The sequence below is a fragment of the Tachyglossus aculeatus genome, chromosome 3 (assembly GCF_015852505.1).
Source record: "Tachyglossus aculeatus isolate mTacAcu1 chromosome 3, mTacAcu1.pri, whole genome shotgun sequence".
Taxonomy (NCBI): domain Eukaryota; kingdom Metazoa; phylum Chordata; class Mammalia; order Monotremata; family Tachyglossidae; genus Tachyglossus; species Tachyglossus aculeatus.
In genome coordinates this window covers 41,249,775-41,272,320 of record NC_052068.1, presented here as the reverse complement: position 1 = coordinate 41,272,320, position 22,546 = coordinate 41,249,775, and the positions used below count along the sequence as shown (strand labels likewise).

Below are 22,546 nucleotides of genomic sequence, written 5' to 3'. Positions count from 1 at the left end.
GACAGATGAAGAACAGTACGGTTGACATAAATTTCAATAATACTGACAATTGTGACATTAATTCAAGTCTACTTGGACCTAAAAACGTTGCACAGTACAAAGAAGAAAATGAAATAATAATGCCATGGAACTCTAAAAAAAGTTATATATGTACCACAAAATATCAACACGAAAATATCTATTTACATAAATATTTGTTTGTGGTCCTATTGTGAAATAAAAATCTGCTATGGAGAATGAAGCATGGAAAAAATCGGCTACTCATCATCCGTACCTTTTGAACACAGTTCCTCACCCTCTTGTTTTATTTACGGTTAGCTAACCTCTCTAAGTGTAACTATGCCATCAGTCCACTCCTTTAAAGGGAGACTCACATAAACAACATAATCAACTGAAGTAAATGAATGGATATCACTTTATCTGTAAATCAGGTACCTCTTCATTTGTAAGTAATAACATAACACTTTATTCAAAATAGACCCATAAAGGAGATAAAGAATCAAAACAAACCGATATCAGTACATGCCACGTGGACCAGATGTCATCACCTGTATCACAAGGACAAAGTAGACACTAATAAATATAAAATATAACAGAGCATTTTTTTGTGTGTGTGAAATAGTTCCTTTCTCTAAAGTTTTCCATTCACTCAAACTACCACAATAGCTTTCCCCCAAGCATTTCACCAGTATTACTGAGAATGAGGAAACTCCACATGGAAAACCCTCGTGTCTCTGATGGCGACCAGGAAAGCCAGTTAACAAATTAAGCAAGTTCCACTCCCCCTGCTGATTAGCCACATATTTACTCAAGTTTAAAAACAGAGGCCATGAAAAAAAATGCAAAACTAATAAGGGGATATGTACTTTATGAAGATGTCCATGATCGTTTAGCCCTAGTGTCTAGTGTCTGCATTCAGACAATATTTACATCCTTAGGTTACATGCTTAAAATGTTTAAAATAATGTAGATGTTACACTTGTTCTCTATTAATAGTTCCTGATAGATGTTATTCTTTTTCAATGATTGCTTCAGAAGCCATAACGCAATACCACATGTGAAATGGAAAAAAAATGCAATAATAAATCACAGAAATAATTAACAGCTACCTTGGGTCAATCATTTTGTTCCATTTCGCCTCAGTGAAAAATCTTAGGAGTCTGTGAAAGCGAAGCCAACTGAGACACCTTTTTTTTTTTTAATGGTACTTGTTAAATGCTTCCTATGTGCCAGTACTGTACCAAGTGTGGGGTAGATACAAGATAATCTGGTTGGTCACAGTCCTTATCCCACCTGAAGCTCACAGTCTCAATTGGAGGGAAGAGGATTTAATTCCTATTTTACAGATGAGGTAACTGAGGCACAGAGAAGTTAAGTGACTTGCCTAAGGTCACACAGCAAACAAATGGCAGAGCTGGGATTAGAACCCAGGTCCTCCAGCTCCCTGGACCACTAAGCCTCACTGCTTCTGCAGTGAATGGAGACCTTCCGGATGCTGTAAAATGAGGATGGCTTGGTAGTAGAGCAAGATGCCCTTTCTCAGACAATCATTTCGTTTATTTCAAATTCTAATGAATATAAAGAAAATCTTAGTCATAACAAGTCCAATTCTCCCAGGGCCAAAGTCATTCCTCATTTGTAAATGTAGCATTTTCCAATAGCCATTACACAGAAGATGAGGCCCCACACCTATTTGCTGAATTGTAGCTACCTCTGGGTAGCCATTATCCAAGTCATCACCAAGATTAAGCTGCTGGTCTTGACATGACACTGAGATCATGTCAGGTGGGTGGAGACTGCCACACTAAGTAGGGTCAGTCCCTCTTAGTCCAAAACTCCTCTCTGGTGGGGAATTGGGTCTGGGGGTTTACCAATGACTCCACAAAGGTTGGAGGAAACAAGGCTGCCCCGAGGTCCTTTGGTGATCCTGAAGGTGTGACTCAGAACTGATCGGAGACACCAGGGAAAGTCCAGCTTGAAGCAGATACCCCATTCATCCAACCAATTAAGTCAGCAGCAGATTCCCTAGGTGTCCTAGACCTGATGGAATCACTTGGGGTAATCCCAGAGAACCCCAAAGTTGCCCCAGTTGGGGTTTGAGAGCCCCAATCACTTTGTGGGTGCTGTTCATTAGATTGAGGGCATTTCCTAGCTCCCTTGGGCCTGCACTGGGATACTTACCCAGTGAAAATCACAGTAAGGGCTAGAAAATAACATTTTGGTGCTTCCCCTTTAGTCAATAGCTACAATAACTCAGGCCATCTGGGTACTGTCTGGGTTTCCTTCAATAACCTGCAATTTACTAATGAGGAGTGAATTTGACTGGGTGAAGATCTGCTTATTTGAACTTAGTAAAAAAGCTTTAATGCTAATGGTTTTGATTCTCTCCAACAAATTGGCATGTTTTATTTTTGTTTCTATCCCATCCGCTAAGCTTACAATGAAGATGACATTGTCAGGCATATAGAAAATAGAGAAATCTCAGAAAACTGAATCAGTGTCCAGAATTGTGGACTTTAGAAGGTCTTGTATGATCTAGACCATTCAAACCTACCACATTAGGCAGGTTATCTCCTGGGTAGTGGGTGAGTGGAGGTCTTTAACTCCACCCATGGAGTGCAGGCCAATCTAGACACTGGAAGGAGACAAAAAAGCCTTAAACATATTTCCAGATTTTACACCCTAAAAGTATGTCCCTTCAGGTTGAATAAGAAGGTCAAAGAGGTTTCTATTATATTTAAATAAGCTCATTTGTCTTTTCCTCTGGAAAAGGTATTTCAGATATTCAGATATTCATGAGACCATGATGTTTTGAGAAAAATATGCCATTACAATTTGAAAGCAGTCTGCAACACAACCAATTAACCCACAGATTGTGACATACCACAGTTTATTTTAATGGGTTGGTTCTCCATATACTCCGTAATCATGGTTGCAACATGAATAGGCAACAGAGGTTCTAGAATAAATTGCTACATTTTATTTTTGATGGGTATACAGTATATACAGTGTATCCACAATACTTAGCTGAATGCCTTCCATTAAGTAGATTTTCCCCATATGGGCTTTCCTTCCTATAATACCAGATTCAGAATATATATATATATATATCACTTCATAAGTGTCTAACACTGTATCTCAAACAAGAGGCATACAAAAGGACCCTTCCTATTCTGTGCCTGAGAACAATTTTGAATGAAAATGGTTCATGTTAATTAGCCAAAGGATTCAACTGAAATAACTGAGAAATTAGTGTTTTGGCCTGTGAAAAACAAAGTCTGGTTCTAAAACTTTTGCCCAGTCTTTCCTTGTTGGTAGATTTAGAGAGGACAGGTCTAGATTGCTTAATTATAATTTATGGTGACCTAAGGGGAATATGTTGGATCAAATCATCCCATGCCGTCTTCCCCTGTTCCTCCCTCCCCTGATGGTCATGGACTCAGACCATGTTAGATGGTAAGCCAGGCGCCTATCCCATCCTATGCTTTGGGATAGCTACAGTTTTTCAGTCCTTATACTGGAGAATGCCCTCATCTTTAAAGGGAGCTTGCTGTTCAGTCCATGACTTCAGGGTATGGAATTTGATGAAAGAGAAGCTCCAAAGGCCCAATTCGCATCACCCTAGACTACAAGCTCCTGGGAAGGAAAAGTAAGTTCTGACAAATGTTTGGTTTAATAGGCTCAGTGGAAACTATTTCTTCTCTGGCTACATACTTATGAAATGGTTGAAAATTGAGTTGGCTGGTCAAGCATTGACGTTTACAATGAAGGATATTCATAGCACCTATAGAGTTTTTTTTTAATGGGCCTTCTTTCATTCCCCCTAGGGACCTGAAAAAATGAAAATCACTTTATGCCCCAGTTTGAGGGTTTATTGGTAATAAACAAAGCTGACTAGCTGCTATCAATCTATTTCCAGGACCATTCTTTAAGCGCAATGTAATTTTAAGAGTGAAATGGTTTTATGAGTAGCTATTTTCTTCCAATCACATACTTGTACTGAAAGGGGACAAAAACCCCAAACAAACGAACAAACAGACATGCACTGCATTTTCAGTCCTCCGAAAGAACGGATACATGCCTGCCAGGACAGTTCTCAGCAGTTGTGCTTTTATCATTTTAGTTTTAAAAATCTGCCAGAAATAAAAGGAAACATTCAGTCTCATCATGAACACTGCTGGAAAAAATAATATAACCTCTAGCTCTGGTTTGAAATGAGCTCTGACCAAAAGTGTTGTGGTCCTCTTTGATATATACACTGGCCTGAAGTAAAAGACCCTGCACACTCACTTTGAAGAGTGGGAGTAGCCCGGTTTCTGTACCATAGAAAACTACAGTACCCAATACATTATTATTTGATCCTACTGGTAATTCTAGCTTCAAGGTACAAACCACTATACTGGATTTACCATAAGTGTTTCTTACACTAGTTAATCTTTCAAATTAAAATTGGAGCAGAGCAAGGTCATTGCAGTGATAGAAAACATATTTCTTTACTGGTGAAAAGGCTTTGTTTCAGGACCACCATGCCAACTGCTATTTTAAGTTCAAACATAAAACATGTAAAGAGCACTAGAGTCATCTAAGCAATAAGTCCTAATGCCACTGTAGTTACTGGAGCAGCATCAATCAAGGCATCATGGTGACCCCGAGTACTAATCCTTCCCAATTCCTTCGGGTTTGCTGGCAGCTCTGTCTCCATAAAGCTGTCTTCAGCAAGGCAGAAGCAGGTAAGAGAAATACATTAAAAGTCTATATCCCATCCCGAATTGTCGTCAGGTGGTGGTTCGTCGTTGTCCTCAGGGAAACTGTCAAAATTGCTTGTGTCTGTAGGAGATGCAACCTGGCAAACAAAGAGAGCTACGTGACTCACTTTTAGCCATATGCCTTCTGCTGGACTCTCAAAAAGGGCAACATTTTGGTCTGGGAGCATCTGTCTTTCATGTTATTCACAAAACTCAAGGAACAAGCTTTGCAATGAACTTTGATTAGGAAAGACTGGGTAGAGCGCACTATCAGCAGGTGGGAACTAGAGGATAAAAAGAAAAGCTAAGGGCAAAAAGAAGTTGGCGCTTGTCCTGCATCTGTTTTCCAAGTCAGAAATAACTCCCCCAGATGGCAAATATCAGTAATATGGGTCATTTGAGGAGGATTTCTAGCAAGTTGATTTTAGGAAATTTCACTGGTGCCAGTTACAACTTCCTGCCCACAATTTCTTACCTCACTCATTTTCTTACAGTTAACACCTAATGGACCAACATATATATCTCCGTGGAAGTGGATGGTGTTTTCATTGTTCTAGATATTAAAGCATTAAAGCTGCAGACATTTTGTTCAGAAGAAAACATGTTTGAATTACATTTCAAAGTCCAGGGACCTTTTGACTAGGAACAGTAATTATTCAAATTTTTTTGAGACTCAGATTTTATTAAAGATCCTCAGACATTTAACTGAAGTCATAAACCCAGTAACTTGTATGACGTGATTCCATACTGGAAAGTCCACTTACACTTGGTATTATTGGAGGTGTCAGAGTGCCTTTTCTCAAGCCTTCCCAGTTGAAGCCTTCAAACCATCTAGAAAGAGGAAATAGCACTCAGGGCAGATTATCTTTACCATAAATGTCCCATTATAGCACTTGCAGAATGACACAGATGACAAGTACAGTTGACTGAACATATATTTTCATTCCTTATATTTTAATAGACTTTTTTGTATAATTGCTTCAGGATAAAAATTTCCAAATCCAGTTGAAATGCATGTTTTAAAGTATTATTTTGCATAACAAAAAGGTTAATTAAAATAAAATTAGGGTATAATGTAAAGAGGACGATAATTCCCAAGATTTGGAATATTATGCACTGGAGTCACAGTGTTTTTTGGTGTGTGATATACTTTTTTCAATGACATAAATAAATAGATTATTTTTATCCAAGTCTGCACAGGGCAAACATAATATTGAGTGCCTGTCGAACATTAGTAGGATTGTGCCAAATAGGTACGATTAATATCCTCAAACTATTGGAAAAGTGATTTAAATAGGTTGGAAAAATGGTCCTGAAAAATAAAATGAAACTCTTTAAGGCAGTGTGTCAGGTTGTGCATTTAGGAACTAAAAAAACAACAAGCACAAGCATAGAATGAGGAAAATGGAACAGACACAAAAAAAACAGAAAAAGACTCCAGAATCGTATGAGACTCTAAGCGGAAAACGATTCAGAAATGCAGAACTGTCAACAAGTTCCAAATTGCATCCAAAAGAGCATGACATGCAGGAGTCAGAAAATAATCATTAATCAGTAAGCTGCACTGGTCAGACCCTTGCTACTGTGTCCGGTATTAGTCAGCGGACTTTAAACAAAGTATAGAAATACTGGAATATGTCCCTTCTGGAAAAGTAAAAGTCAATTGAAGTGCTTTGCCTGGTGAAGATAAGGTAAGAGATGATTGCATCTTCTAACTCTATTGTACTTTCCCAAGTACTTAGTTGAGTACCATGCAAATGATCAGTCAATCAATCATTTAATGGCATTTATTTAACACTTACTCTGTGCAGAAAACTGTTATAAATGCCTGGGAAAGTACAATGCAACAGGCATGATAGACATAACCCCAGAATGTGAGCCCCACGTGGGAGAGGGGCTATGTCCAACCTGATTAACTTCATTCATTCATTCAACCACCCATCCATCCATTCAGATGTATTTATTGAGCACTTACTGTATGTAAAGCACTGTACTAAGCTCTTGGGAAAGTACAGTATAACAATAAACAGACACATTCCCTACCCACAATGAGCTTACAGTCTAGAGGGGGAGACAGACATTAATATAAATAAATGAATTACAGAAATTTATATAAGTGCTGTGGGGCTGGGATGGGGGAAAAGTAAAGGGAGGAAATCAGGTTGATGCAAAGGGAATGGGAGAAGAAGAAAGGAGGGCTTAGAGAATGCCTCTTGGAGGATATGTGCCTTTAAAAAGGCTTTAAAGGTGGGGAGAGATTTGAGGAGGAAGGGCATTCCAGGCCAGAGGCAGGATGTGGGCGAGGGGTCTGCTGAGAGATTGATGAGATAGAGGCACGGTGAGAAAGAAGTTTAGCATTAGAGGAGTGAAGTAAGCAGGCTGGGCTGTAGTCGGAGAGTAGTGAGGTGAAGTAGCAGGGGGCAAGGTGATTGACTGCTTTAAAGCCAATGGCAAGGAGTTTTTGTTCTTTGTGGAGGTGGATGGGCAATCACTGGAGTTTCTTAAGGAGTGGGGAAACAGGTTCTGAACATTTCTGTAGAAAACTGATCCGGGCAGAGGAGTGAAGTATGGATGGGAGTGGGGAGTGGTAGGAGGAAGGGAGGCTGATGTAGTAATTAAGGTGAGGTAGGATTAACATGGTAGCAGTTTGGATAGAGAGGAAAGGGCAGATTTTAGCGCTGTTGTGAAGTTGGAACCACAGGATTTAGTGATGGACTGAATATGGGGGTTAAATTTGTACATACCCCAGTGCTCAGTACAGTGCATGACCCAGAGTCAGCACTTAAAAGCACCTATCAAATATGATAATAATGATAGTAATAATAATAATAATAATAATAATAATAATAATAATAAAATCAAAGGAGATTGTGGTCCTCAGGTGGAGAAAGTCATTAAAATAAAATACAGGGAGGAGAAATAGTAGAGTATAAGGATATTTCTGTAAATGTTGTGAAGCTGAGGTATCAAAGTGCACACAATATGTTGTCAGAAAATACTACTGATAGATGAAATAGCTGTCTTCAAAGTCTACGCAGGGTTTTATGAGGAGGAAGCTGTCCAGTTCTCCAGGTGAAAATGAAACAAGAAGAAATAGACTCAAAAAATAAGTAGCTTACATTTTGCTACATCAGTGGAATTTTTTTTATCACTGACAAGCTCTAAGAAACTAACTCAGGACCCATCTATCCTGAACAGTTTGGAGGCAGGGGACTGGATGAGGTGATGTGTTGATATCTTCCCCACTCCAGTTGTATGGTGTCAGAATAGATTGGCATTGGGCTCCTGGGCTCTAAGGCAGGACTAGTATTTTGGGCTTTAAATTCACTGGACCTGCACTGGGTGGTCTCTTGTTTATGTGGGCTTCGTTAAACAACGGTAGGTATAATGCTACATGGGAGATCTCTTGCTTATATAGTGATAGATCTGCCCCAAGAAGACTCAGGTCAAAATGAATTGTTCCACCCTAAAAACCCTTTCCAGAAACCCACTTGCTCCAGGAAGATTTGAACCCTAAGCAAACTGGTAGATCAATCCCTTCTCTCAACCTCCTTTTTTCAGTCTCAGCAGGGGATCTAATTGCAGAATTGAAACGAATCAATCATTGTCTCCAGGGAGCCCAGAACCCTGTCAAGGAAGGGCATGAAAATCAGTGCAAGGGGAGTTTGTTTATCTATATATGTACATATATACATATATATATTTTTAATAGTATTTGTTAAGCACTTACTATGTGCCAGGAACACTACCAAGTGCTGGGATAGATACAAGCTAATCCAGTTGGACACAGTCAGTATCCCATGTGGAGCTCACAGTCTTAACCTCCATTTTACAGATGAGGTAACAGAGAAGTTAAGTGACTTGTCCAAGGTCACACAGCAGACAAATGGTGGAGCTGGGTTTAAAACCCAGGTCCTCTGACTCCCAGGCAGGTGGGCTTTCAACTAGGCCATGCTGCTTCTCACACACATACACATGTATGTATGTATGCATATATATATATTTTAGGAAATCAATATAGCCATCAAATTCGCTTCTTCACTGTTCTATCTTGCACAATATTTCAAACACTCATAATCATAACAAGTATCCCATGGCCTTCAACCAAAATCACTAATTAATAGGCATCTCAGGAAGGAGAGACTCTGTCACCCCCTCTAGTTTGTAATCTCATCGTGGGTAGGAAACATGTTTAACAACTTTTTTCTATTGTACCCTCCCCAGTGTTTATCACAGTACTCTGCACATAACAAGTGCTAAACAAATACCATTGATTGATTGATTGACTGAAGGGTGAGAACATTCAAATACCTTTTTCTCATCCCAGCCTTTTATAGGGAAAAATTGTAGCTGGAAACTTAAGATTCATCCAATCGCCCAATCTGAAAGCAAACAGTACCTGCCCCCAGGTCAAACCAGAGACTCTCAGGGCTAGAAGGATTGCAAAGCATCATCTAATTCATCTCTCTGTCGCAAATCAAGTAAATTCCAGTCTCCTTATATTCTCCTGCTTTATACTCCAAAGGAAAATCACTTGATTTAAGAAATAAGCATATTTTAAAGAATTAAATATTGAAGTATGTTATAGATCAGTCTTATTGTAGAGTGAAGAGCACTTACTTGTGCTTTTGGATGTCTTTCACGCCATTTTTCAAGTTCCCTAATCTTTCTGATGGGTTATCCCTGTGAACAGAATGATCAAATTGGTAAACCACATTTTTTTTTTACTATGTCACTTTGCAAATGACAATAAAGAAAAAATGAGTGGGCAAAAGACATACCTGCATAGTTTTTTAATTAAATTAGCAGCATTTTTAGCAATCTTCTTTGGAAATTCTATCATGTCAATTCCTCTCAATATAATGTTATAGGTCTTCATGGGATCTGGGCCTGAGAAAGGTGGGCTTTATAAACAGAAATAATAAAAATAAAAATAAAAAAGAGAAAAGGTGATTCACATCTGGTGACAAAAACCCCAATGAAGGGTACATTCATTGTACATATATGCTATATCATTATATAATTAAATGAATTATACATATTACAAATGTTTGTGCTTATTGTTTTCCTTCATATGAAAAGATTATGTTACTGAGGGAAAGTCATGTGGGGAGCACTTCGATATTGTACATTCTATAGTCAACAATCGCCTATGCACTTGGGTTTATAAACCTGAAACATTTTGCTATTCATCTCACCCCCCACCCCCACAGTTATTTACATTTCCTGATTTTCTCCTATTTTCCCTATCTGTAATTTATTTGAATGTCTGTCTCCTCTAGTCTGTGAGCTTCTTGTGGGAAGGGATCACATCTACCAACTCTGTTATATTGTAGTTAACACTTGCTGTCTCCAATTCCTCTCCTCCAGTTCTCTTCTTGATCTCCTCCAATCTAGTTTCTGCCCCCTTCACTGCACAAAACCAGCCCTCTCTAAGGTAACCAATGACCTTCTTCTCAATGAATCTGACACCTTCTACTCTACCCTAATCCTTCTAGACCACACAGCTACCTTAGACACCGTGGGATCACCTCTTTCTCCTTGAAACTTTAACCAACCTTAGCTTCACTAATACTATCCTCTCTTGGTTCTCCTTTTTTTCTGACTGCTCCTTCTCAGACTCTTTTTCAGGATCCTCTTCTGTGTGCCTCAGTTCCCTGATACATAAAATGTAAGATTTCCTTATATCTACTCCAGCATCGAGCATGGTGAATGGCACATAGTAAGTGCTTAATGAAGACCATCATTATTGTTATTATTATCCATAAATTCAGCGATCCACGTGCATTAGGGTCACGAACTCTTCATTCACCTATGCTAATTCCACTCCATCCATAATTCCACTCAGAACCCTCAAGTAAGGCTATATCTCGAGGTAGAAGATATACCACCCTTCCCAAATAGGAATGTGGCCCGGACATCATTGTACATCTGGCCTCCCCATCATGTATACTCTGCTGGGCGACTGTCCTTTCATAGTCAAAGATCAAAAAGGAATGGAATTAAATGCCACTGGAACTATTACTCTTTTTTTCCCTATTGAAGGAATCTGTCCATCTCCTCAAAGTACTAATGATTCCTCTTGGTGGCTAAAAGTACAGATCATGGCTTGGTTTGCCTGGCAAGTACTCCAAAGAAGCATAATAATAATAGAAATAATAATAATAATATTTGTTAAGTGCTTACTATGTGCCAAGCACGGTACTAAGTGCTGGGGTAGATTCAAGATAATTAAGTTCCACCAGGTCCCAGGTAATAAGCAGAGCAGGTGGTGAATCCTCATTTTGCAAATGAGAGAACTGAGGCATAGAGAAGTTAAGTGACTTGCCCAACATCAAATGGCAGACAAGTGGCAGAGGGAGGATTAGACCCATTTCCTCTGACTTCTAGGCCCCCGTGGAAACATTATGCCCTGTGGCTCCTGGCTAAAGGATAAATTAGGGGCTTCCTCTTCTGCAAATATCAATTCTGTTCCTAGCACACTATACCCTATTCTCTAAACTACTTCCTTTGTGACCAAGAGAATTGCTCTTTCCAAAGGACCAGATTGGAAATGATTGGCAGTTGAAAGCGGTAACTCTCTGATTTTGTCAGTTACAGAGCCAGCTAGGCAATTGACCTGACTTCCCTTTCAGTCCTTTTTCTACCTATTTAACACTTCTTGCTTTCCTCTGTGTCACTCTCCAATGAAGGCCCTCCCACCAAAAAAGTCATCCCCTGCCAACAGTGAGATTTTAAAATAAAATTGAGGTTTGCTACAGCTCACAGTCTTATATTATCTTCAAGCTCTCCAATGCAAGTGCTTCTGCTTGGCAAATGATAGCGATTAGAATTAACAGTGGAATTTGTGCATGCTGCATTTCTTCATCAAGGTTTAAAAATTGTGATGGGGACTCAAACAATGGTACCACAACATTTATCACAATTTATCCCGCATTAATGTCTTCCTTATTGGTATCCTGCTACCAGATAGAAAGGATACAATTATTTAGCTGCAGTTTTCCTACAAACACAAATCTCTCAATGAAGAATATGCAAACGAAAGAACAGGAAGAGCTTGTTGATTTCAGTTTAGTTGCTTGCCTGATTTCTTCAATGTCTAGAGCACTGGGGCATTTGATAATCTCTAGGGCTAGTTAACCAAAGGGAACTCTGACTCACACTATATAGGGACTATGCTATATTGGAAGTGTCTAAGTCAAAGGGACAAAGATAAATGTATTTAGTGATTTCTATTTTTATCAGTAGGTCCTATTTCAATGGTCATACCTGCCAGTCAGGAGTTCATACATTAAGATTCCCAGTGACCAGTAGTCTGCTGAAATATCATGACCTTTATTCAGAATGATCTCCGGGGCTACATATTCAGGAGTCCCACAAAAAGTCCATGTTTTCTTTCCAAATCCTATTTTCTTTGCAAAGCCAAAATCAACCTTTGAAAAAAAAATCAGCGGAGAGGTAAAAGATGATTCATGAGCATGTAAGGACATTTCTTAGAGAGTTTATTCATTCATTCATTCATTCATCCAATCGTATCTATTGAGCGCTTACTGTGTGTAGAGCACTGTTCTAAGTGCTAGGGAAGTACAAGTTGGCAATATATAGAGACGGTCCCTACCCAACAATGGGCTCACAGTCTAGAAGGGGGAGACAGACAACAAAACAAACCATGTAGACGGGTGTCAAAATGGTCAGAACAAATAGAATTATAGCTATGTGCATATCATTAACAAAATAAATAGAATAGTAAACATGTACAAGTAAAATAAGAAGAGTAGTAAATCAGAACAGAAGTAAATGTTTCTCTTTGGGAATCTTGAATGGAGGAATGTGGAGGATGATGCAAAATTATTCACTATACTGAATATTACATACCTATTTTATTAATGAAAAATGTGTAATATGAAACCTTTGAAGAAAAATGAGAGAATGGTGAAGATCAAAACTTTTCCAGTTGGCTAATTATGATAAAACTCTTCATATAAACCCCATGAGGCTTCACTGAAGAGTACAGACATTCTTTGAATGCACTTAGAATAATGAAGTTCCTTTTGGAACAGTAATAAAGAGGAAAATGAAGACTGGAGGAAAACTGGCTGCAATCTGAACAGTGCCATATTTCTCATTGCTGCTAAGCAAAAGTGCTTTATTTTCCTAAATCAATCATGAGAAACAGCATAACAGTGGAAAGAGCATGGGCTTGGGAGTCAGAGGTCATGGGTTCAAATCCTAACTCTGCCACTTAGCTGTGTGACCTTGGGCAAGCCACTTAACTTCTCTGTGCCTCAGTTACCTCATCTGTAAAATGGGGATTAAGACTGTGTGCCCCACGTGGAACAACCTGATCACCTTGTATCCCCCCAGTGCTTAGAACAGTGCTTTGCACATAGTAAGTGCTTAACAAATACCCTCATTATTATTATTATTATTAATCATTCAATCAATTGCATTTATTGAATACTTACCATTTTCAGTGCATAGGAATTTGCTCCTCTCATTCCCCTTTAGTTGTTGACTTTACTGAGTACCTATCTTTTTTTCTCCTCACACTGAACATAGGCATTGAAATCCCATTCTATTGTTGTTCTGCTCTAATTCTACCATCCTTCAGACTAATACATTTTATTGCATTTGCCTGTTTTCTTATGTATTTATTCACAGCAATAACACTGTTATTAGGATGGAAATATTCCTTAGGATGAACTTTGGAGTTGTGGGCCAGTATATTGTGAATTTGTTTCTTTTCTCAGAACTATCACTGATTTATTTAATTCACTGCTGGAATTATTAAACCTCTTAGGATCTCAGTCTTGGATCGGGAACCAAATGTTTGTGAAGTGCTTTGAGGAATTTTTCTCAAAAACACTATAAAATAATAATTATGGTTTTTATTTTCTTATGGTATTTGTAAAGCGCTTCCTGTGTGCCAGGCACTGTATTAAGTGCTGGAGTAGATACAAGTTAATCAGGTTGCTCACAGTATTAATACTCATTTTACAGATGAGGTAATTGAGGTACAAGAAGTTATGTGACTTGCCCAAGGTCACACAGCAAACAAGGGCAGAGTTAAGATTAGAACCCAGGTCCTTCTGACTTCCAGTCCTGTGCTCTATTTACTAGGTCATGCTGCTTCTCAATAAGTTATTTACAACTGTTTAACATTTTAAATTCTTGTAAAATGAAGAAATAAATGTTGTAAATATGTTCTATTTTAGAAATTGTGTGTTGTGGGTTTGGGACATTCAGTGTAGTAAGCTCAAGTAGGAAGACTAAGGAAATTCTACGATACCTCTAAATAATTCTGTGAATTGTTTTGTAGCTTCTATACTTGCTTAGTACAGTGATCTGCACACAGTAAGCACTCAATAAATATGATTGAATGAATACTTGCTGAAGCCCACTGATGTCTTGGGAATAAATTATTTTCAGGTTTGAAATGCACAAGTGCAAGAGTACTCAAAAGAGCAACATAAAAAAGCCACTTTTGAAGGAGCTGTTGGTAGTAATAATAATAATGATGATGACAATTATTAAGCGCTTACTATGTGCAAAGCACTGTTCTAAGCGCTGGGGAGGTTACAAGGTGACAACTGTATGGCAGTTAGTCATAGAGTGAAATTCTCCCAAAAGATATTTCAGTTAGTGAAAATATAATTTTATGAGAATAATAATAATATTAATAGCATTTGTTAAGCACTTACTATGTGCCATAGCACTGTTCTAAGCACTGGGGTAGACAGAAGGTTTTCCCATGTGGGGCTCACAGTCTTAATCCCCATTTTACAGATGAGGGAACTAAGGCCCAGAGAAGTTAAGTGACTTGCCCAAGGTGACACAGGAGATAAATGGCAAAGTTGGGATTAGAACCCAAGACTTCTGACTCCCAAAACCGTGCTCTTTCCACTAAGCCATGCTGCTTCCACCTTCACCCTCCACCTTCCACCTTTTATACCTTCAGAAAATCCACTGTTTCTTCTTTATACGGACTTTGCCACTGAGACAATTGATTTTAATAAAGCTCTAAATGATAGGTAAGTGCTATTGTGAAACATGTGATTTAATTCTACCCTTCATTTTACTAAATATCAATAGGCAATATTAATACACAATTGCAAAACAAAATTTGGGGAAGGAATAAACTGGAGGAGCTGAACCTGTCTGTGGATTTATTAAGGAAGGCTGGATTAGCCAAAATGTTTAATTGGCAGTGGATCAGGTAGTCTGTTTTAAGGGCATACCACTTTGTGAATGAGACTTTCATAAATCACAAATTAAGTGACATAAAACAAGTGACTTTTGAAAAAGATGAGGAGAGGGTCTCTGTAGTTGACTATCGAATAACACACATGCTCAGTTTAGCATCTACCTTTTTTTTAATGTCTTCTTAAATACTTCTTTATGCAACAAGTATTTGTATAAACACCCTCGTCCCCCTGTCCATCCCCCCGGTCTTACCTCCTTCCCTTCCCCACAGCACCTGTATATATGTATATATGTTTGTACATATTTATTACTCTATTTTTTATTTATTTATTTTACTTGTACATATCTATTCTATTTTATTTTGTTAATATGTTTGGTTTTGTTCTCTGTCTCCCCCTTCTAGACTGTGAGCCCACTGTTGGGTAGGGACTGTCTCTATATGTTGCCAACTTGTACTTCCCAAGCGCTTAGTACAGTGCTCTGCACACAGTAAGTGCTCAATAAATACGATTGATTGATTGATTGATTGTGGAGAGAGGTAACATTTATAGGGCTAAATGATGCAGCATGCTACACTGGGAATGTAGACGGCTCTCCGGCTTGGATTTGTTTAATTATTCTATGAATAATTGATCATTGACTAAAAAACCTTAATTATAAATTGCAATTATGAATTGAGAGTGTATATAACTTAGTACAGTGCTCTGCACACAGTAAGCGCTCAATAAATACGATTGAATATAACGATTTTAAAACTGAAGGCTTTTTTTAACCTCAGATCTGGGAATCTGTCTTTTTAAGACGGGTTCATACTGAGGTTTATAAATTAAGGGTGGAAGACGCGCATTCATCTTGAACTCACCAGTTTGGCATAACCTCGGTGATCTAGAATCAGGTTTTCTGGCTTGAGGTCCCTATAGATGATTCCTTTGGAATGCAGATAGGCAAAGGCTTCTACCACACACGCTGTATAAAATCTAGTTGTAGAATCTTCAAATGAACCTCTGGAAAACAGAAGATAAACTGATGAGGTGCACAAAGATGATTCAGCTCCTTATGGGAGTCTAGGGGGCTTAAAAAACAATCTTGATGCAAGTCAAGTATAACGACTTATTAAGGTTTGCTCTGTAATGAAAGCCTTGGGGGCAGGTTACATCTAACTTGCACGATGTGTTTTAATTGTCAAGACATCTATATTTGTAGACTTTCATATATCTACTCCTTGGCTGAATAAAGGCACAAAGGAAAACAGGAGAGGTGTGATAGAATCGTATTTCAGTTCATATTATGAAGTTTGTTAGAGGTGGTTTATTTTTGAGACGACTGAAGATGAGTCTAATGTGGATGGGGATTTACATTTTCAGACCTTACAAGTGGGTAACATTAACTATGAGTAGCTATGTCTTTGGCAGATGTTACAGATTTGTAATACGTATTTTTAAAATGAGGAGTAATTCACTGATCATTTTCTTAATATTTAAATGTTTTACTCATATGGGAATCCAAGCTGAGCTATCGATCTAACTGGAGAGGCCGGAAGGCCTGTAGAAAGAGCACACGTCTAGAAGTCAGGAGGCCTGGCTCTGCCACTTAACGGCTGGGTGACTTTGGGCAGGTCACTTAACTTCTCTGTGCCTTGGTCTCCTTGGTTAGGTATTTGTTCTCCCATCTCTTATACTGTGAGCCTGGTGTGGGACAGGGATTGCGTTTAATCTGCATATATTTTATCTTAACACTAAAAGGGAAAAGTCTATTTGGGTATTGTTTCCAACCTAAACAGCCAGCCTATAAGTTAGATAACTACTTAACTATAATAGAGTAGGTAAAACAATAATAATAATAATGGTATTTGTTAAACGCTTACTATGGGCCAAGCACTGTTCTAAGCGCTGAATCAGCATTGCCTTCATTAAATTATTGCAATATCTGTGACCCAGTACATTTCATTACACACTTACCCAGGACACCAGAAACAGCAAATGAATATATCTGGAAAAGGCAAGTGTGCATTTATTTGTGAAATTGAAGGCGTATGCCTGATTATTTAATTGAATTGGACTCCTCCAAACCCAAAACTGAATTACGGTTTAACAAAAAGCATAAATCCAACATTTTCAATAACCAGTTTTTACTGCAAAGTATTATTTTTATAAATTTATGAATTTGGTTCATAATTTACTGAGATCATGAATAAACTACAAAATTAGGGAGTGAGAGGCTGATTTTGAAAGAGGAAGAAATGACAAATTACTATGAAAATTAGAAGTGACAATCTGAGATTTAGCATAAAACACTTTCATTCTTGCTTTATTACCATTTTAGAAAATTGGCTAACAAATAACTCATTCACTAGGGAGCTTCTTGAGATCACAATTATGTTCTGACAGCAGTGTCATTTCAATTAAATCAATGAAAGGCGGGAATGTATTTTGATAGCTAAGGCTAAAGCAATTTTATCTTTCTTTCGCTAGAGGGCAGTAGACACCAGTATTACAGGGGAAATAATCACAGTTTGATTGAAATATTAAAACATAATAAACGTATCTATAATCATGGAATAATTTAAACTTTATTGGTGACAATAGACTATTGAGAACAAAGGACGTTACAAATATCAAATAACTGCTACTAAGAAATAGTGATTAATCCCTGAACTGAACTTGAAAAGGCCAGAAGTTACGGAAAAACCCGCACTATTACATTTTTTTGGAACAGTCACATCAAAAAACATACTTTGACTCCAATTACCTGGAAATATCTGGGGAAACATTCTTTTGTTTTTGTGTGCATCCTGAAATACGAAGGTGTAAGAAGCCGAAGTGTATGAATAGTACCGAAGCAGCATGGCATAATGGAAAGAACAAGGACCTAGCAATCAAAGGACCTGGGTTCTAATCCCAGTTGTACCACTTGCCTGCTGTGTGACCTTGGACAAGACCCTTAACTTCTCTGTACCTCAGTTACCTCATCTGTAAAATGGGGATTAAGACTGTGAGCCTCACATGTGTCCAACCTGGATAGTTTGTCTTCATCCCAGTGCTTCGTACAGTGCCTGGCATATGGTAAGCACCTAACAAACGCCATTAAAAAAAAAATAATGATAATGAAGACGTCCCTATGAGGAGTTAAGTGACTTGCCCAGGATCACATAGAAGATGAGTGGCAGAAGCAGGTTTAGAACCCAGGTCCTCTAACTCCCAGTTCCATTCTCTCCCTACTGTTACGCTGATTCTCATGTGAGACAGAGAAGATATCTACAGTGATGGGGAAAGTCATAGGGAGGACAAGGTTTGGTTGAGAAGATGAGGAGTTCTGTTTTGGACATGTTAAATTTGAGGTGTTGGCCAATTAGAGATGTTTTGAAGGCAGGAGGAAATACAAGACTGCAGAGATGGAGAAGGATCAGGCCTGGAGACATAGCTTTGGGAGTCATCTGTTGAAGCCATGGGAGTGAATGAGATATCCAAGGGAGTAGGTATATATGGAGAATAGAAGGGGACTCAGAACTGAACCTCCACACTGCACATGAGAATACTGGCAATCTGAATGGGGCGGTTCCTCCCCACTCTACGCTGAACCACTCTCTGTTCTTTGGAGTGCTGGGAAGCCCAGATATCTCAAGTGACAGTGCCACAGTGGAACAGCACTGAAGCGGTGGTAGAAGCAGGGAGAATGAATTCCAGAGTACAAGTCTTAGCCTCAGATTCATGCTGCAAAGCATGCCTATGCCATCTTAACACATTGTCACATTCCCTTTTCTCATTGCATGGTGTAGTGGATAGAGCACAAACGTGGGAGTCAGAAGGTCATGGTTTCTAATCTCAGCTCTGCCATGTGCCTGCTGTGTGTCCTTGGGCATCTCATTTAACTTCTCTGGGCCTCTATTACCTCATTTGTAAAATGGGGATTGAGGCTCTGAGCCCTACATGGGACCGGGACTGTGTCCAACCCAATTTACTTGGGTCCACCCCAGCACCTAGTTAAGTGTCTGGCAGATAGTAAGCACTTAACAAATGCCAAAATTATTATTACCATATAGACCACTAAATTGGAAGCTCCTTCAGGGCAGGGATCAGGTCTACCTACTCTTCTCAGCGTATTCTCCCAAGCACCTAATACAGTGTTCTGCATACAGTAGGCACTTAATAAATGACATTGACTGATTAATTGATCTTTACTATCACATTTTGTAAATTAGGTGCACCCCAAGATCTGACAGGGTTCCCCAAGAGAAAATCTGGGCCTGAGGGAAGTGGATTCTTTCTTTAAACCGACTCTTGGTATAGACCTTCCACAATTTCATCCAGGAGTTTAATTGGGAATCATTCTGCATGGCTTGAAATACACCCCGAAGTCAGACAAATGTGTATGTATATATATATATATATATATATATATATATATATATACATGGTTCGTATGGACCATGTTTATGCAGTATTTCAGTGTGGGTATTACAGCCAATTTAGTTAACAGCTCTATGGCTGGAAAAGGAAATTAATAGCACTTCAGTGTGAATTCATAGGGTAACAATAATAATAATAATAATAATGACATTTATTAAGCACTTACTATGTGCAAAGCACTGTTCTAAGCACTTGGCGGTTACAAGGTGATCAGGTTGTCCCACGGGGGGCTCACAGTCTTCATCCTCATTTTCCAGATGAGGGAACTGAGGCCCAGAGAAGTTAAGTGACTTGCCCAAATTCACACAGCTGACAATTGGCAGAGCCGGGATTTGAACCCATGAATCCCGACTCCAAAGCCCGGGCTCTTTCCACTGAGCCATGCTGCTTCTCTAATAGTAATAATAATAACAATAACACTATTGGTATTTGTCTTTCTTGTCTTATGCCGTCGAGTCATTTCCGACCCATAGCAACACCACGGGCACATCTCCCTCAGAACACCCCGCTCTCTATCTGCAATCGTTCTGGTAGTGTAACCATACAGTTTTCTTGGTAAAAACATGGAAGTGGTTTACCATTTCCGCCTTCTGCACAGTAATGATAATAATAATAATAATAATGATGGTATTTGTTAAGCGCTTACTATGTGCAAAGCACTGTTCTAAGCTCTGGGGGGATACAAGTTGATCAGGTTGTCCCACATGGGGCTCACAGTCTTAATCCCCATTTTACAGATGAGGGAACTGAGGCCCAGAGAAGTTAAGTGACTTGCCCAAAGTCACACAGCTGACAATTGGTGGAGCTGGGATTTGAGCCCCTGACCTCTGACTCCAAAGCCCGGGCTCTTTCCACTGAGCCATGCTGCTTCTCAGTAAACCTCAATCTCTGCCCTCAATTCTCTCCCATGCCACTGCTGCCCAGAACAGCTGAGTTTTGACTTATAGCAGATTGCATTCCACTCGCTAGCCACTTCCCAAGCTAGGAATGGAGTGGGTATGCCTCTGCTTGACCCTCCCTCCCATAGCCGAGACCGGTAATGTACTGGAAACTCTCCAGGTGTGACCCTGAGAGGGGTGTGGTATTTGCACGGCACTTAATATGTGTGAAACACTGTACAAAGTGCTGAAGTAGAAACAAGAAAATCAGGTTCCAAATGGGGCCCACCTGGGGCTCACATTTATAAGTAGGAGGGAGAACAGGTAATGAATCCCCATTTGGTAGACGAGTGGACTGAGGCACAGAGAAGTTAAGAAGCGACCTGACCAAGGTCACACAGCAAGTGCATGGCAGAGATGGGTTTAGAACTCAGATCCTGTGAATCCCAGGCCCTATGTTCTTTCCACTAAGCTGCAGATTCCACATGATCTTTAGTGTGCTCATGGTATCTGACTCAACAGCCAGCTAATGTGGGGAATTTGATATTTATTGGTCAGTTAGTCGGGCTTACAGCCATCAGGGTTGATCTTTGAAAAAAAGGGGATGCTTTTCATGACCACTTGTCTTTGGGTTTATTCTCTTCTGGATTGGCCCTGGAATCATCCTGATTGACAGCTGCAGCTGTTCTGTGCTCCCCTGATTCATTCTTTCCTTCTCCTCCAACCTCCCAGCCTCTCTGGACTCGGGAATCACAGTGATGCCACCCACGACAGTGGTGACTGGGAAGAAAGGAGTGAGACTGGAAAGACCAAAATCCTCTTTGTCTTACATTTCCCTTCATATTGCCGCTTGTCTACTTTCTGATTCTCAAGATGACAGGCTACTTTTAGAGTGTCAAACCTGGGCATGTGCTGTTTACCTGATCAGATAATTAAATGTAAACTTTACCAAAACCCTCAAGGTCCCTCTCCATTCAAGGAGACCACAGGGTGACCATAAAAAGACCAGAAAGTGGTGGGAGAGGTTGAAAAGTCTGGAATGTTCTCTGTCAGTCAGGAAAAGAGGCTGGTGCTGCTGTTAGGATAGAGATAGATTTATGGGTGGGAGTTTGCTAATGTTAGCTTTGCCCCTTCTGATTTGAACCCAAACAGGATTTTCTAGGTTTAGTCCATACAGATGTAGACATCTCAGGGAAATAAAAATGAGTAAAAATGAAATTTAAATGAAGAAGCACTTGAAATCATTCATCTCATAAACTCAGATATAGGATAGGAAGAAAATAACAACCTGGAAATCTGCCATAGTGAAAAAATCTAGTTGTGATAGGAACAGCAGATCAGATATGATGTTTGTATTGTTCTATGTTAATAAAAGTGCCTAGCGATACTTTGGGGCTAACTGCAAATATATAGGATATTGCCGAATAGTTAGATAATAGCTCTTTTCAACCCACTCTTATCAGTTGCATCTCCACAGGAATTCCAGTTTCACTTGGAGGCATCTTGGGGAAGCAGCGTGGCTCAGTGGAAAGAGCACGGGCTTTGGAGTCAGAGGCCGTGGGTTCAAATCCCGCCTCTGCCACTTGTCAGCTGTGTGACTTTGGGCAAGTCACTTCACTTCTCTGGGCCTCAGTTCCCTCATCTGTGAAATGGGGATGAAGACTGTGAGCCCCTCGTGGGACAACCTGATTACCTTGTTTCTACCCCAGCGCTTAGAACAGTGCTTTGCACATAGTAAGCGCTTAACAAATACCAACATTATTATTATTATTATTATCTTGGTGTTAAAAAGATCTAGCCAGGTGAAAGCAATCTGAGGGAATGGGAACCAAATGGACTCAAACAATTAAAAACATGTCATCTGAAGAATGATTAAGGGATTAAAATCTACGGAACAAATGTGGGCTAACATTTCTAACAGTCTGTGCACATTTCAAAAATATAAACCCTAAGGGAGGAGGCTAAGGATTTAACTTACTGCAAGAGGAATTTTAGTTGAGTCAAATCTAATAATTGAAGACCATGACATGAAAATAGTGCAAAAAAATCGAGGCTGCAAATTACTTCGGGGAAAACACTGGAAATTGCACTATGCCTTCTCTGTCTGCCCCCTCCTTCACTACTTCCAGGGAGCTGGGCTCCTTGGTTTGGATGGACACTCCAGGACCACAGCTTATTGTCTAATTGGAACTTTGGTATTCCTTTGTCCATGGGGATAAGGGCCACCAAACTGGAGGAATTATCAAGAAGAGTATGAGGAGTTTGAAGTACGAGCATTAGGGATGTGAGAAGTATTTTTTAATCGTATTTGATT

The 22,546-nt window shown here is 39.4% G+C and overlaps 1 protein-coding gene across 2 annotated transcripts in view; it reads right to left on the bottom strand.

Moving 5' to 3' along the window:
* Window positions 1–1,445: 1,445 nt before the first annotated feature.
* Window positions 1,446–22,546, bottom strand: part of PRKG1 (protein kinase cGMP-dependent 1) — a 1,213,342-nt gene continuing 1,192,241 nt past the window's right edge. For both annotated transcript variants that reach the window (XM_038744169.1, XM_038744170.1), the window contains 6 exons: window positions 15,811–15,952; window positions 12,015–12,178; window positions 9,527–9,649; window positions 9,366–9,428; window positions 5,510–5,576; window positions 1,446–4,843 (listed from right to left, as the gene is read on the bottom strand). In XM_038744169.1, the coding sequence (XP_038600097.1) occupies window positions 4,745–4,843; window positions 5,510–5,576; window positions 9,366–9,428; window positions 9,527–9,649; window positions 12,015–12,178; window positions 15,811–15,952 (658 nt within the window). In that variant the 3' untranslated portion in view covers window positions 1,446–4,744. The remainder of the gene's footprint in view (window positions 4,844–5,509; window positions 5,577–9,365; window positions 9,429–9,526; window positions 9,650–12,014; window positions 12,179–15,810; window positions 15,953–22,546) is intronic.